General features: G+C 41.2%; 1 protein-coding gene across 5 annotated transcripts in view; it reads left to right on the top strand.

Annotated features, from left to right (window-relative positions):
- The window catches only part of bicra (BRD4 interacting chromatin remodeling complex associated protein), a 16,144-nt gene extending 1,789 nt beyond the window's left edge, over window positions 1-14,355 (top strand). For 2 of the 5 annotated variants that reach the window (XM_083552575.1, XM_083552576.1), the window contains exons 3-14: window positions 719-764; window positions 1,753-3,762; window positions 4,041-4,226; window positions 8,420-9,052; window positions 9,218-9,440; window positions 9,552-9,649; window positions 9,739-9,867; window positions 9,983-10,032; window positions 10,251-10,399; window positions 10,560-10,654; window positions 10,752-10,854; window positions 11,331-14,355. In XM_083552575.1, coding sequence (XP_083408701.1) covers window positions 719-764; window positions 1,753-3,762; window positions 4,041-4,226; window positions 8,420-9,052; window positions 9,218-9,440; window positions 9,552-9,649; window positions 9,739-9,867; window positions 9,983-10,032; window positions 10,251-10,399; window positions 10,560-10,654; window positions 10,752-10,854; window positions 11,331-13,036 — 5,428 coding nt within the window. In that variant the 3' untranslated portion in view covers window positions 13,037-14,355. Of the gene's footprint in view, window positions 1-718; window positions 765-1,440; window positions 1,507-1,752; window positions 3,763-4,040; window positions 4,227-8,419; window positions 9,053-9,217; window positions 9,441-9,551; window positions 9,650-9,738; window positions 9,868-9,982; window positions 10,033-10,250; window positions 10,400-10,559; window positions 10,655-10,751; window positions 10,855-11,330 lie in introns of all 5 variants that reach the window. The other 3 variants (XM_083552574.1, XM_083552577.1, XM_083552578.1) reach the window with 3 other exon arrangements.
- Window positions 14,356-14,708: the final 353 nt, after the last annotated feature.

Here is a 14,708-nt window from a genome sequence, read left to right on the forward strand (position 1 = left end):
ATATATATATACACACACATACATACATACTTATGCTTTTTACAATTTTACAATGTTGGTCTATGTGCACAAATGTGCATGTCTATATATATATATATATATACACACATACATACATACATACATACTTATGCTGCACGCATGCATACTTGTGCACATCTTATTCCACTTATTGACACTCAAGCTGTATATCATACATAGATAAAGCAGCGCAATATGATTCCTTTTATTAAAATGGATTTTAATAAAGTTGTTAGAGAGAGAGACAAATTACGGGTGTATGAATTATTGTGCCGTGTCTCTGTTAATAATAAGCTGTTGGGGATAAGTTTGTGTACTGTCTTTCGTATATTTTTCATTTCAATCTCATCTTCAGCATTTCCTCAAATTCATCTTTTGCCTTGCACTGGTATATTCACCATACATGGGAAATTAAATGCAAACATCATTCACTTAGAAAATTAGGAAATGTTTATAACAGCTGTCCCACTCAGTTTGTAACTTGTATTTATATAAACCTGTGTAGCATTTGTTTGGAAGGCAGCGCATTAGTTTCGGACGGTGATTAAACTGACCAGAACTGCCTGTGCATTCAACAGTCTGAACCCACATCTTCCAGCTAATTTCAATGAAGTACATAAACAGATCATGGTGTGTTTATTTTTGTCTCTTTCTATATTTTGAAAAGAAATTAAGTATTTTGTCCTTGTTTTTACAGTGACCCACAAGCTCTTAATGACTTTCTTCATGGATCAGAAACACAGGTGAGTTTGAATCTGGAATATAGTTAACCAGATGACCAATCGTCCAAATACTGGACAATTTGCTGACAATTTCCTTTCACATGTACATCAATTAATCAGTCTAAATCAAACCCTGGTGCATTTACATGTTGGTCTTGTGTAGCTTCTAAGCACTGTTAAATCTTAAGTACAGTTGAAGTGCAGCGAGAGAGTGAAGTTGACCAAATCAAAGGACAGGAACGGGCATCAGTAATGCAATTAAATTATTTGGTGTGAAAACGTTCTAAACGGTATTACAGAAACTTTTGAGAAAGTGTGTGTATAGCACGTTAGCCTCGATTTTCCCTTCCACTCCAGCTCCTTTCCAGGCGATTGTTTCTATTTCCTTTTCTTCTTTAGGATCTTCTTAAGAAGATTGCATGCATTTTCACCCTTTTACTTTCTCTTTTGTTGATTCACAGTATTGACATACTAATCTAATATATCATTTGCATCCTATTTTCCCTTCCTTTTAACTGTCTCGTTGCTAACTGATGGTTGTATGTTTTGTGCTTTGGTGGGTCTGGACACTATCCTCACTATGCTTCTCCTTTGCTTTTTCACTGTGGCGTCTTTGTCCTTCTGCATTTTCTACCTGTCCCTTTGCCCTTGTCTGTGGTGTGGTGGTCTGTCCTATTCTGGGTATACCTGTCTGTAGCTGGATGCTGATGACCTTTTGGATGGCTCAAGTGACCCGTCCAGTTCGTTCTTCTCCAGCACCGGGGTAAGTATAATTCCCCTCGTTTCCCCACTTTCTATGTCTATGTTCCTGTATGTAGCATGCCTTTCTCAGCCTCACCCATCAGATCAGATTCAAACCTCCCAGCAACCATCAGCGGTGAATCGATAGGGCAATCTAGGCCACTGCAGGCATCCCATCTCACAGACATCTATACCGTTTGTTTGCCTTTCCCTTAATGAAGTGATCTAATAAAAGCATGTAAAAATGTGCCTTTTCTGTTCCTTCTAGGACCATGTTCCTGAAGTCCAACCACCGGCTCAGCTGTCGACGAGTGAGCCATCTGGCCTTCCCCGGGTCAGTGTTGATTTGGATTTTTTAGAAGATGATGACATCCTTGGGGCCTCACCAGAAGAAGGAGATAATGAAAGCAATGGTGTTGGGTCAAATCATGAACCTTGTGATATTCTGCAGCAGAGTCTGGCAGAAGCCAATATCACAGAGCAGAGCCTTCAGGAAGCAGAGGCTGAGCTTGACCTCAGCTCGTTTGGGCTGACTGGTCTGACACAGGTGGTCCAACCACTGCCTGATGCTAGTTTGCCTGGTGTGGGCATTGCTGGAACTACACAAATCTTTCCTGGTCAGGGCACCACCACCACACCTTCCAGTGCAACTACCGACATGCTTGGCTCAGTTCTGGCACACCAAGGGATGCAGCTTCAACCCCAGGTCATGAACAAAGCCATCAATGTCCAGCCATTCATGCAGCAAGTTGGACTTGGAAATGTGACCCTTCAGCCCATTTCAAGCCTTCAAACCCTACCAAATGGAAGCCAATCTGGACACCTGGGCATTGGACAGATTCAAGTTGTGGGTCAATCCACTGTAATGACTATCAATCCATCAGGGCAGCACATTCTGGCCAAAACCATGGGTGGCTATCCTCTGCACCAGTCTGGACTCGATGTCACCAGTGCTGGGGCCCAGGCTGGTCTTGGAGGGTCTATGCTTGGCTCTGGTGGAGGACTGTTGATTCAGGGAGGCAAGGCCACTCTAGGATCTCCATCATTGAATGGTCCAGCTATTTGTGTCAGTAGCACTAACACCATCAGCAGTGGTACCACAATGGCTGCTCCGAGTGGTATATTGGGTTTTGCTCGTGGTCCTTTAAATACAGGAACTCAGTCTCAGACACAAAACCAGGTCATGCAAAATGTCATCATACAGCGGACACCAACCCCAATACAACCCAAACCTCCCCAAGGGAGCACCATCCAACCTAAATCCTTCAAACAGCAGCAGCAACTGCCAGCTGCAAATCAAAATGATGCCAATAAAGCTCTTGGGGTGCAGCAAGTCTCTGCATCTGCTGCTCAGAATGTTACCTTCCTTGCTGGCAAGCCAAGTTCAAATGTAGTATTGAGTACACAGACCACCACACAGGGGGCGCAATTCTCCCAAGCCCTGTTTAAGCAAAGCAATCCTACATCAGGCAAGCCTCTTAGTGTTCACTTGCTAAATCAGCAGGGCAGCATTGTCATTCCTTCCCAGGCTGTCTTACAAGGGCAGAATCATCAGTTCCTGCTTAATCAGCTTCAGACTGGAGGTCAGATTCTGGCCCAGCAAACAGGGGGACACATTATCACTAGTTCCGGGCCAGGTGGACAAATTATTGCTGCCAATCAGATCTTGGCAACCAACCAAAATATAAATCTAGGACAGGTTTTGGCCCCTCAAGGTCATCCTGGTGCTGCCCACATTCTTTCTGGACCCATACAGCTTCAGTCTGGTCAGATGGGCCACCCCACACTCTTCCAGATGCCTGTTTCTCTAGCTCAGTCACAGAATCAAGCTCATCCAGTTACAGGACATGTTCAAACTGTGATACAAGGAATGCCTATACAGAGTTCCCTGTCAATAGAGGGTCTGAGTCCAGCTGTCAGTTTGCAGCCAACTCTTCAGCAGCAGGCTGGTGGTGTCAACACCAGCACTGGAGTAACAGCCATGACCCAGTGCCAACCAAGTGAGAGCATAGCTGACATGGGAACATCGAATGAGCAGGCAGCCCAAACCCAGCCCCAACCCTCTATCGTTACTGTTCAGACTGGTCCTCCAGTTTCAGCCACTATGTTGATTCCTTCTTCTGCATCGCCATCCTCTACAGTAACTTCATCTACGACCTCAGTGAGCACAGTGGGCTTGGCTTCCCAGGTCCAGCACAGCCCAGGAAAGGTGTTGTTCACTCCTCAAAGCTCCAGCATTATCCTTAGTCAGGAGCCTGTGCAGATGTTCCTTCAGCAGGTTGGTGTGCTCTGTTTCTAGATAGTGTTCTACTTGTATTTGAAATATTTGCATAATGTTTAGCTGTAAAATTCAAAATGCACCAGATACAAAGGCCATGCCCACTAGTCAGATTATGCACATTGTAGCATCCATGCAGACATGCAAATCTACTTTGAGAGTTATGTATGTCTGGTATATCTGCAAGTTTTTCCAGTGTAGAGCCCTGCTGAACGTTCCCTAGTTTGGATTACTGTTTTACCTCTCCCTTCCTGACCTGATAAATGTGCTCATGTCAGGATCAGCAGCACCAAGCAGGGAAAGACCCACCTGCCTCTGTGGGTGTACCTGCATCTGTTATCGTCAGTGGTGGCAGCTCTGGTTCCGCCCCTACAGTTCACGATGGCCCATTAACTGAAACTCGCCCAGGGGAGAATGCAAGTCCTTCCCTTGGCCCTGCTGACATGGCAGCATTGGTTAACAAGGTAGATGAGCTTGTGCTCTGCACTAAGCCCCACCCACTTGTTGCTGGCACTGCTGCATATAGAGCTGAACAGTGATTGACCATTTTGAACAGCTTTGGTTCAGGAAGTAAATTTCCTATTCATTTTCTTTGTACTCATCTTAACCTAGAGATTGAGGCATAAAACCAACCAGCTATTGTATGAATCTTCTCACTATTCTTTTCAAAGCAAAAAAAAAGTATAAGAAATGATTCAATTGACTTTTACAAAGAAATCAATTAGGGCCCACATTAGGCACATAAATTGGCCTGACTATAATGTATTTTCTTTAATAGTAACATTTTATAAATATATTAGTGGCTTTAGTTTCAGTATATATCGTAGGGTTTTTATGAACAAGCAGCGTAGTGAATCATATATTATTCTAGTGTTCATGTCATACAATTTTAATTTTTGTTCCAAAAATATGAACAATTAATGATGGCTTTTATTGACTGGGGAAACACTAAACCAACTCGGTCTTTCTCTCTCTCACTGGCTAGAGTTAATGCATAAACGTAGAGTGTGAATTTAGTATTGCTAGGCTGCTGCAATATCAGATGACGTAAGGTAACATTAACTTGCAAAGTAGACACCCAGCTTGCGCTGACATCTGATATCAACTACAAGATCTGATATGTCATTTCCCATCCGGTGCACACACCCCTCCTCTGCCCTAAACTATAAAATGCTGTTTTTATTTAAGTTACATAAATATATAAACTTATGCTTATGATATAAATCTTAAAATGAATAGATGCAGCAATAACACTTTTTTTTTTTTATAAACAATACTGATCATAATATGAACAATTTAATTGATCATGCTTATTTTTGCTGTAATGTTACATTTCAGTTCGGTTTTTATGCTCCCTCTAGTTGGGAGCTACATTAAGTTTTTGGGTTGTTCGTCTGAGATTCTCAATAGTCTGATGTCTCAAGGCCGGGTCTGATTTGTTTGATTTCTGTGGTATTATCATTTTTAACAGGAGACGAACTGATTTGATTTTGGAATGAATTAAAACAGGGCCAAGGTCACAGCAAGGTCTGATGTCTAAAGGATCTAACGGATGTTTCTTTAAAAGTTTATTGCCTGCTTGAAGTGTATGAGGATTAATTCATAACAAAAAAGGACTAGATTAGCTAACAATGGAGGCTTTGATGCTGATTATTTTTTATCTTGCAATATTTTTATATTTCATTTATTACATTTGTTAAAAAAAATACTTCTAAAAGTCGTTTAATTCATAACGATATTTCATTCTCTTGTAATCAGTCAGTAAACACCAATAGGGTTGGTCAGCGAACAAATTCAGGCCAAAGCAAGCGCTCACTGAATAAACATATGACTTGCATAATTTTCGAAAGTGGTTTCTCCACATGACTGAGAAGAATTCTTCTGAACTTCTTAAAGCTTCTTATGTAAACTATCATCTTTTGGTTCCTTTCTTCTTCAAACTCAGTTTGGGAAAACAGATGATAGAATTAAAATAAGGTAATGTTTGACATGATTTGCTTTACTCACATTACATTGGTCAAGCTAGTGTTAAAGTTTAAAACTGTTTCACAATCTGGAAGAAAGAAATAAGGTGGCGTGTGTGTGTGCTACTGGTAGATAAAGAGATGGATGGACAAAGTGTGAGGCACTGATGGAGCAATAGATGTAGTGTGTGTGTGTTATAGGTACAGTGACAGAGTGGAAAGGAGACAAGAGGGAATGGTGTGAGTGATTTATGGCACTCCTGAAATCTTGAAACTTCCAAGCCAGGGTCTGAACATTTTTAGTGTATATATGTGGGGGCTGTTGTTTTTTTTTTTTTTTTTTTCTCCCTCCTATCATTTGCTGTGTAAAAACCAAGTCAAACTAGTTAAAATACATTTATAATAGTGAAATTGGGTGTGTTTGGTTAGTGTAAAGGTTGAGGATTTCCAACCGTTCAGATTTTGATTGGAAGTCAATGGGAATTTGGGGCATTTTTAGTGTCCGTAACAGGAAAACTGTAATTCAAATGAGAAAAGTCATAACACTAAATAGGAAGAGGCTGAAGGTCTTTTGAGAGTTTAGCTTGAAAGATCAGGAAGGAGAGATGCTTAGAAAATGTGGGTCTTATAATAATAATGCACGTTTATTACACCCAAGACTAAATCGGTATCTGCAGATGACGTAAGAGATCCCGATTGTAAATCAGTACAGTATTTGGTGTAATAACTCTGCCACACAAGTCCATGAGCAGATAGGATTTCGGTAGAGTTCTGCTTTCTCCAGGAAAGAATAATTGATGGCAAAAGATTAGCCAATCACTGAATACATTCAGATTCAGATTTCAGCTGAGTGACAGATCAAACTCATTAAGTAGTTTTGTGAATCGTCTCATTCTGTAAAAAGAAAATATTTTCCTTTTTTTTTTTTTTTTTTATTATAATTTTTTTTTTGGATGAAGGGACTATTTTATGCTGTTTCTGAAATGGTTATGAAATGGAAAGAACTGAATTATACTAATGCAACTGTGGTGCAAAATTGACAAAATGATTGCTGCATTTGTTTACAACATTGAAAAACAAACAAGTTACATCATTATTTAGTTAGTTTTAAACAAAAGTGCTATTAAATGAATCTTATCGAAAGAAAGTGAGAGACATGTGATAGTTTCCATTTTCATAGTTATGACATCAGTGTCCTGCATTAACAGGCCAGCATTTTAAAATGAATTATAATAAAAAAAATAAAAAAAAATACACCGTAAAATGATGCTTGAGGAGAATCAATTATTGTGATTTGTTATTGCTAATAATTAAATTAGCCGTGGCAGGAACTGATGGCATTTTACTTCCGAACCTGACTGTTCAGCTCTATTGGAACACCTTGTAATCCAGTGAAACTGCTCCCTCTCCAAGCACACGCAAACAAACACCCTTTTGCTGGACCTCACATTCTGCCATGCCTTTCCTTTTAGCATTGTGTCCTCCTTTCAGTTGCTCTGCCAATCTGACTTTGGTCTGCATTATCATTTTGTTAATTTGTTGCTTTTCCTTTCCCTTCCCTGCTAATTTTCATGGTTCACTATTCATTAAATTTTGTGATATGTAAGGTAATGACCGCATTGTGTGTGTGTGTGTGTGTGTGTGTGTGTGTGTGTGTGTGTGTGTGTGTGTGTGTGTGTGTGTGTGTGTGTGTGTGTGTGTGTGTGTGTGTGTGTGTGGTGTTCCCAGTAATGTGTTTTACTTTGATGTTTTAATGATTATTTTGAAGATGTAGTGGTCTGGTGTTAATGACTATAAATATAATGTAAAATGCCCTAGGAGAATGTGCAACATTGGCCTCATAAAAGTGTCCCAAATAGATGTCTGGTACTGTTAGCAGAACTACAGTACTTCACCTCAATGGAGGAATTAATTCCCCTTTTTGTGATGTATATAATTTTGGGACTTTAAGTTGTTTCATAGCAACTGACATTCAGGATGCATCCGTCCAGTGAAAGGCTTCAGATCCACAACATCCGGATGACCAGGATAATGTGGCTACTGACCTTTAATGAATGTCATTGGAGGAATTCTGCAGGAAAATTAATTTTAATAGTCGATTATTCATGTTAATTAATCAACAAATTTATATTTCAACTTGACACTGTCATGGAAAAGAGAGGGCTTTCAAGTAATGTAAACTGAATTTGGTAAGATAGTGTGAATTAAATATTGATCTAATTATGTATGTGGAGTCAATTTATTTTCTCCACCTCTTCATCAAAACTGTATTCACTTAAATGTTCCTTTTCATTAATCTGAACAAACTAGAATTAATCAAACCTAGTCTCATTGAACTACGACATTGCTGCACACATCTTTGTACTACTTTAAAGTATATTTCACTTAGCAAGTGAAATATAGTAAACAGTCCATATCCTGTTAGAAATGTCTGTTGCTTTGTATGGTTTCTGCAGATGAGAATTGTTTGTTATTCCATTGTAAATGTGATGATTCAAATCAAATATTTATATATATATTTTCCCCACATTTCTTGCTGTCCTACTATGCTGCTTGTGTATTGTTGCCATGATTTTAAATATGCATTTCAGTTTGGATTAAATTTTAAGTTTATATAAGAAAATTAGAAAAAAATTGTTTTGATTCTGTTAATTGATGAATTTCTGCTTGCCCTCTCATTTCCTATTTCCCAGGTTTCATCAGCAGCACATCAGCAGCAAGCTTTAAAGATTCAAAGCGCCTCACCCTCTCGGTCTGTGGCCACTCACAGTGTGACGCCGACTCTCTCAGACAGCCCCCAGCCATCCCAGGTTTCCCCCCTTATTCAGATCCAGTCCCCTCACCCTCCACAGTCCCGACCTCCCTCTCAGCCTCAGGCACAGCCACCATCTCAATCCCAGGCACCTTCACGGGCATGCACACCTTCCTCTATACCTCCACTCTTTATAATACACAATTCAATAGGAGGTTCACCACAACCATCTCAGCCAGTTGCCCAAGCTCCACAACAGCAAACACAGCAGCAGGCACAGCCTCAGCCTATTCATGTGCAGATTCCACAGGTTGTTTCACAGCCTGTGGTTCTCCAGCAGGAACAGCTGCCCACCTCCTCTTGCTCCCCGAAGCCTCCCCAGGCTCCTTCGTCACAGTTCCATTTTGTGACACCTGCAGTGTGTGCCGCGGCTGGGACAGTGTTGAAACAGGTGCCAGGCCTGACTGCTGAACAGCAGCACCATTTACAGCTGATTAATGCACAACTACAGACAATGTCATCGATCACCCAGCCTTCACCACAGCAGAAGCAGCTCCTGGATAAACTCAACCAGGCAAGCTTTTGTGAAATCTTAACTAAAATGTCGCCAACATCATCTTGACTGCAACATTCGTAGAGGAAGATTAGTTCAAGTGTGCTTGAAGAAATCTTTTTGTTTTGTTGAAATGTATGAGAGTACAGCACCTTTGCTCTAACCAGTCTGTCTCTGTTTATTCAGGTTCAGCAAAACATCCTTCTTCAGGCAAAACAACAGCAGCAGCAGCAACAACAACAGCAACAACAACAACAACTTCATACTCAGACTCAGGCAAACCAGTTTAGTAAACTGCCTGACCAGCCCACAACTCAACTGGCTAACTCTTCAGCCAGCAGCACAGTCAATGCATCTGTCACATCTCTGTTGCAACAGAAGTCTGTCTTCATCAAGTCATCAGTTTCAGGTGAACTGTCTATTGTGGTGCTTATGTGAGGTTAAATATAATTATAGAATTCTCTTATTGTTATGTATATACTTGTGGTGCTTATATACGGTCAATACTTGTGTTGTCTAGGTTCAAATGACACCCAGGTATTTCCTGGAACTTCAGGTCCAAGTGGAACAACAGTAAATCAAGGAAAACCCCCTCTAAATCTTGCTCAGTCTGTTCAGGTCTGACTCACTAGTAACTTTGACTATTTATTGATTTAGTCTTTCTGTAATGTATATAATTTGTAACCCAATGTTGTATTTGCCTTTAGGCAAAACCTGGGGTTATAAGTGCAGTTGGAGGGCTGACATTAGGTAAACCAGGGTTACAGATTCAGGTTCTGAACAGCGGACTCTCACAGATGCCTACCCAGCAGCCTTCAGCTTCTGTTCAAACCCAGGCAAGGATTGTATACACCTGTTGCTTTCTGTGATGTGCTACAATTTGTTATGGCATGTGGCTGTATTTATTATTCACGTACTATGTGTTATATATTTTTTTCTGACCTCCTGCAGACTTCAGCTTTAAAAAGGCCTTTAAGTGCAGAGCCAAGCAAAGAAGCAAGGTATGTACTGTTTGTGTGGCTTTGCAGTATTAAACAAGAATTGAATTAGTCATGCACTATACATTTTTTATCGTCAGATCAGAAACCCAGATCCTGTAATATAATTCTGTACTTCTGCCCCAGAGTTACTGTACCCATTTCCATAGAAGGGACAATTTAGTTACCGGTTTGTCCAGATTAGGTGCTAATGGTGTGTGTGTGTGTGTGGGTCTGTGTAGGATATTAGAACAGTTGAGGAAGCTTCAGGCTTCTGTACTACATCCAGACTACAGCTCACCTTTCCACTCTTTTGAGGACACACTCTGCCGGCTGTTGCCCTACCACGTGTACCAAGGCATGGCTCCCACTCCTCAAGACTACCGCAAAGGTAGTGCACCCAAAGCCTGTATATGATGACTCATATAAATGATCAAGGCAGTTAATGAAGTACATAAATGCAGTCTTAATATTGTGGACTTTTAACAATTTGAGTGTGCCCATTGGTGTCTTTATTACTGATTGTATAAATATTTTTGGTCTCTGCCCAGTGGATGAAGAGTTTGAAAATGTCTCCAGCCAACTTTTGAAGCGCACACAATCCATGCTGGATAAATATCGTCACCTGCTGTTTGAAGAATCAAGGGTATGAGCACACGCAGTTCTAATTACTCTTCCCATCTCACCTATAATTTCTTTTGTCCTTGACATCGAGTTTGTGCTTCATGTTTTGTTTTGAGCAGAGGCTGGGTCCTTCTGCAGAGATGGTGATGATTGATAGGATGTTTATCCAGGAGGAGAAGATTGCCCTGAGTCAAGACAGGATACTGGCAAAGGAGAAGCCAGGTAAAGTCGAAATGATATGCATGACCATTCAGAAATAGTAAAAAGTGATTCTAAATACAAATTATAGTATGCTGCGTATTTGTTTCACTTTGATTTCTCAGTAAATTGCAACTACAAGGAATACTGCAGCTACAAACAAAGATGCACCATGTATGCTTTGTAATGTAGAATTTTTTTTGTTGGTCAGATAACAAAAATTTGGAGTGCTTGGTTGCTATATGCATTAGTTTTTTTTTAGTTTTAAAACGTTAAAGTACATTTTAAAAGATCCTCTACAGGAGCAGGTCCAGGGCAGTCATGATGGCTTCAGAATAGACTACAGCTTAAATTTTATTTTCATTTGCAGTGTGTTGGACAGCCCTGTTGTAATAATTAGTATGTGTTCAGGAATACATTGGGAACATTGTCCCGATCGAATGTTACATTAAAGCCAAAGCCTGTGTTATTTATTCAGTGCACTCTCTATTTCTCGACAGAGGAGTTTGTGGCCAATTCATGTATGGTGAACAGGGTTGCAGACAGTGGTGTGAGACCTGCAGCAGTGGAACTGAGCTCTGTTAAGACTGAGCCTGCAGCAGTGGAACTGAGCTCGGTTAAAACTGAGCCTGCAGCAGTAGAACTGAGCTCTTTCAAACCTGCTGTAGCAACGGCTCATGTAGCTGGCACGCCAGCTCCAGCTTCTACCTCGGTAACTGCTACCACTGCTAACCCTGTTCCTGTTCCCTTTCCCCCCACCAAACTAGTGATAAAACAAGGAGGAGGGGGAGCACTGGTATCGTGGTCTACTAGCTGCCCCCCTATGACTGCGTCAGTGGTACGGCCTTGTGCAAAAGCCACAGGCCTGGGCTCCGAGCGCAGTTTTGGCCCCACCTCATCCTCGACTCATTCAGCAGATGATGACGATGATGACGACGATGCACTTCCACAGCGGACTAGCAAGCCTCCCATCAAAACCTACGAGGCACGTCAACGAATTGGCTTGAAGTTAAAGATTAAGCAAGAGGCAGGGTTCAGCAAAGTGGTTCACAACACTGCATTAGACCCAGTTCATTTACAGCCACAGCACACTCCACTACCACAAGGCCCTGAGCCACCCTCTAAAACAAGACCACCTGTAACCCATCTGTCCACAGTTCAAAGGACATCACCCCCTACCAGTAATTCCACATCCTCTGTCACTTTCAGTGCAGCAGCAACACACGCAGGGTCTGGAACTACAACTTCCTCAACTGCCCCACCTCCTTCAGTCTCTCATGGCTGGTCATCAATGTCCTCGTCCTTATCCTCCTGCACCTCTTCAGCCCAAGTGAATGGCACACTAGAGCACTATGAGGTGTCTGGGGCCAAATTGAACCCTACCTCCACGTCAACCCCTCAGTTGACTACCTGCCGACTACCACTACGCAAGACCTACCGCAAAAATGTCAGCCCTCATCACCGACCGGGAGTGCCAGGAGGGGGCGACATGGGACCCATTCCACCAGTAGCACCTGCATCCTCCCCTTCAGTGGAGAGGACGGTTATTGCCAGTGTGAAATTGGAACAGCAAGGTGTCTGTAAGCCCTCTCACACTCACACAGACCCAAGCTCACAGGGCCTGGCATCTGTAGAGCATGAATTTTACCATGGAATTAAAAATGCATATCAGCAGCAGCAATCCTCTGATAAAGAGGACGAGGCGGATGGTAATACCGGGGACCACATGGGAAGGGTCATGGGGCAGATGAGTAAAAGCCGTGAGTGGGCAGTAGGGACGTTTCGAATGGACCAGCATGCGCCAGGCCCTCCATCTCTTGGCGAAACATCCTGGGCGCGAGACTCGTCACTTCCTGCAAAACGATCTAAATCAGATTCCCCAGACATGGACAATGCCAGCTTCTCGAGCGGTAGCCCCCCACTGGACAACTCACTGAATGAACATCTGCAGTGTGCTATAGATAGCATACTGAATCTGCAGCAGGGCCCACCGACCCGTGGAGCCGTGGACAGGGTCTATGCTGGAAACTTATCCAACCAGCACCAAACCCACCATCGTCAAGGCACAGCATCTTCATCAGCATCATCGTACAGACACACTGTCACCTCCTCTCCCTCTCCATCATCATCTTCCATTTCACAGCATCCACAGTTAGGGGGACGAGGACAGAACGGAAATCTGGTGTCACAAACACACAGTAGATAACAGACCCTTTTAGTCGAGAGATTCTGAAAGACTGAAATGCCTGGGAGACGCCAAAGCAGGAAAATCACTTTACTCTGTTTAGCTGTGTTTGCCTTGCTTGTCTATGGATGGCTACTGAATCACAATATTGTCTAGGTGTAATTTCCCCTTACTTCCAAAATTGTGAAGTGCACTTTGTCATGCCAGGCTCACTTTTGGAATGTTTTTTGTGTTGTTTTGTTTGCTCACTTAAATTCTTTCATTAACCTTTTTATTAATAATACCAAAATGTGAGGAAGTTTCTTCAATCTGACCATTTACTTTGTATTGCCCTTGATTAATTGCCATTACCACTGTAGAATTCTGCCTTTACGGTTTGATGTTATTCTTTATAATGTTGTTCTTTTGAATTTCAATTGAGGTTTTTGTCCACTGGTGAAGATCGTAGTCATCATCCCCCTTCAGCACAAAATCATGAATTACAATAACAAAGAAACCGACCCATCACTAAAATCCTCCTGTTCCTGAATCATTTTGGGTTTCAGCAAAACCTGATGTGGTGACTGCTGGGATTGAAAAACACTTGCCAATAAAGCAAACTGCTAGATTTCTAACAGAGCCTTTTAAATGACACCATCAACTGGAGCACATTTTACAGTGAATACCTGTAGTCCTTTTTTTAATACTTTAAAATTGCCTACAGTTTTTTGAAAAAATTCATTGACCTGAAAGAGGGCAAAACGCTGTGCAACCGTCTTCCTGAAAATTCTCCCTCTGGAAGAGTTCAGTTTATTTTTATTTTATTATTTTTTTTACTCTCTAACTTTTCACTGCTCTTTGAGAATATGGAAAGCTCAATCAGGTTAGATTAGTGCTCGGTACAGACGCAGATTCAACCCTATTTCAAACTAGTTATTTTAATGGATACCACAATCACTGCATCCTTCAACATCCTCATCTCCATCATCAAGCCGTGAAGCATCCCCAATTGTGATTATATACAACTTTTACTTTGCATCACACATTTAAGTGGCAGTTAAAAAAACAACAAAAAAAAAAAACCACACAACACCATCCTAATTTATTTATATATTTTATGTACACGTAATGTAGAATCCTTCAAATACCCTCTGGACAATTCAAATGCAAACACAGCTCAATTACGAGGAAAAGAAAACTAATCTAAAGGAAAAAAAAATAGAACTGTAAGAATTTGAAGTATAGTACTACAAATTAATTTTGTATTGTATTTATTGTGTATAATGACACTTTTTTAAAAAAGGAAACTGTACATTTAGTAAAACTGTAAATTAAACTTTGCTTCTTTTATGAAAGAATAATGCACTTGTTTGCTTCTCATTGACGTATGCTAAGCTAATTCACTACTGCTGGAAAAGCTATACAGGAATCCCCCGTTTATCGCGGTGGTTACGTTCAAGAACCTCCGGCGATAAACGGACCCCATCACCAAAATGCTATTTTTATGTATACAGTACTGTATTAACTTTTTACTTCACTTTATAATAAGAATTATATTTTTTATGAATAAATGTCATTCTCTTACATAAAACTCCATAAAAACAATTGCCTATACGTTTTTCTTTTGGTTTATAGTGCGGGAAATTCAGAGAAACGAAATAGTTATGTGGCAAATGCAATTCCGCGATACACCGGGGCGCGAGATTCGAACCGT

Source organism: Silurus aristotelis, assembly GCF_946808225.1.
Source record: "Silurus aristotelis genome assembly, chromosome: 10".
NCBI lineage: Eukaryota > Metazoa > Chordata > Actinopteri > Siluriformes > Siluridae > Silurus > Silurus aristotelis.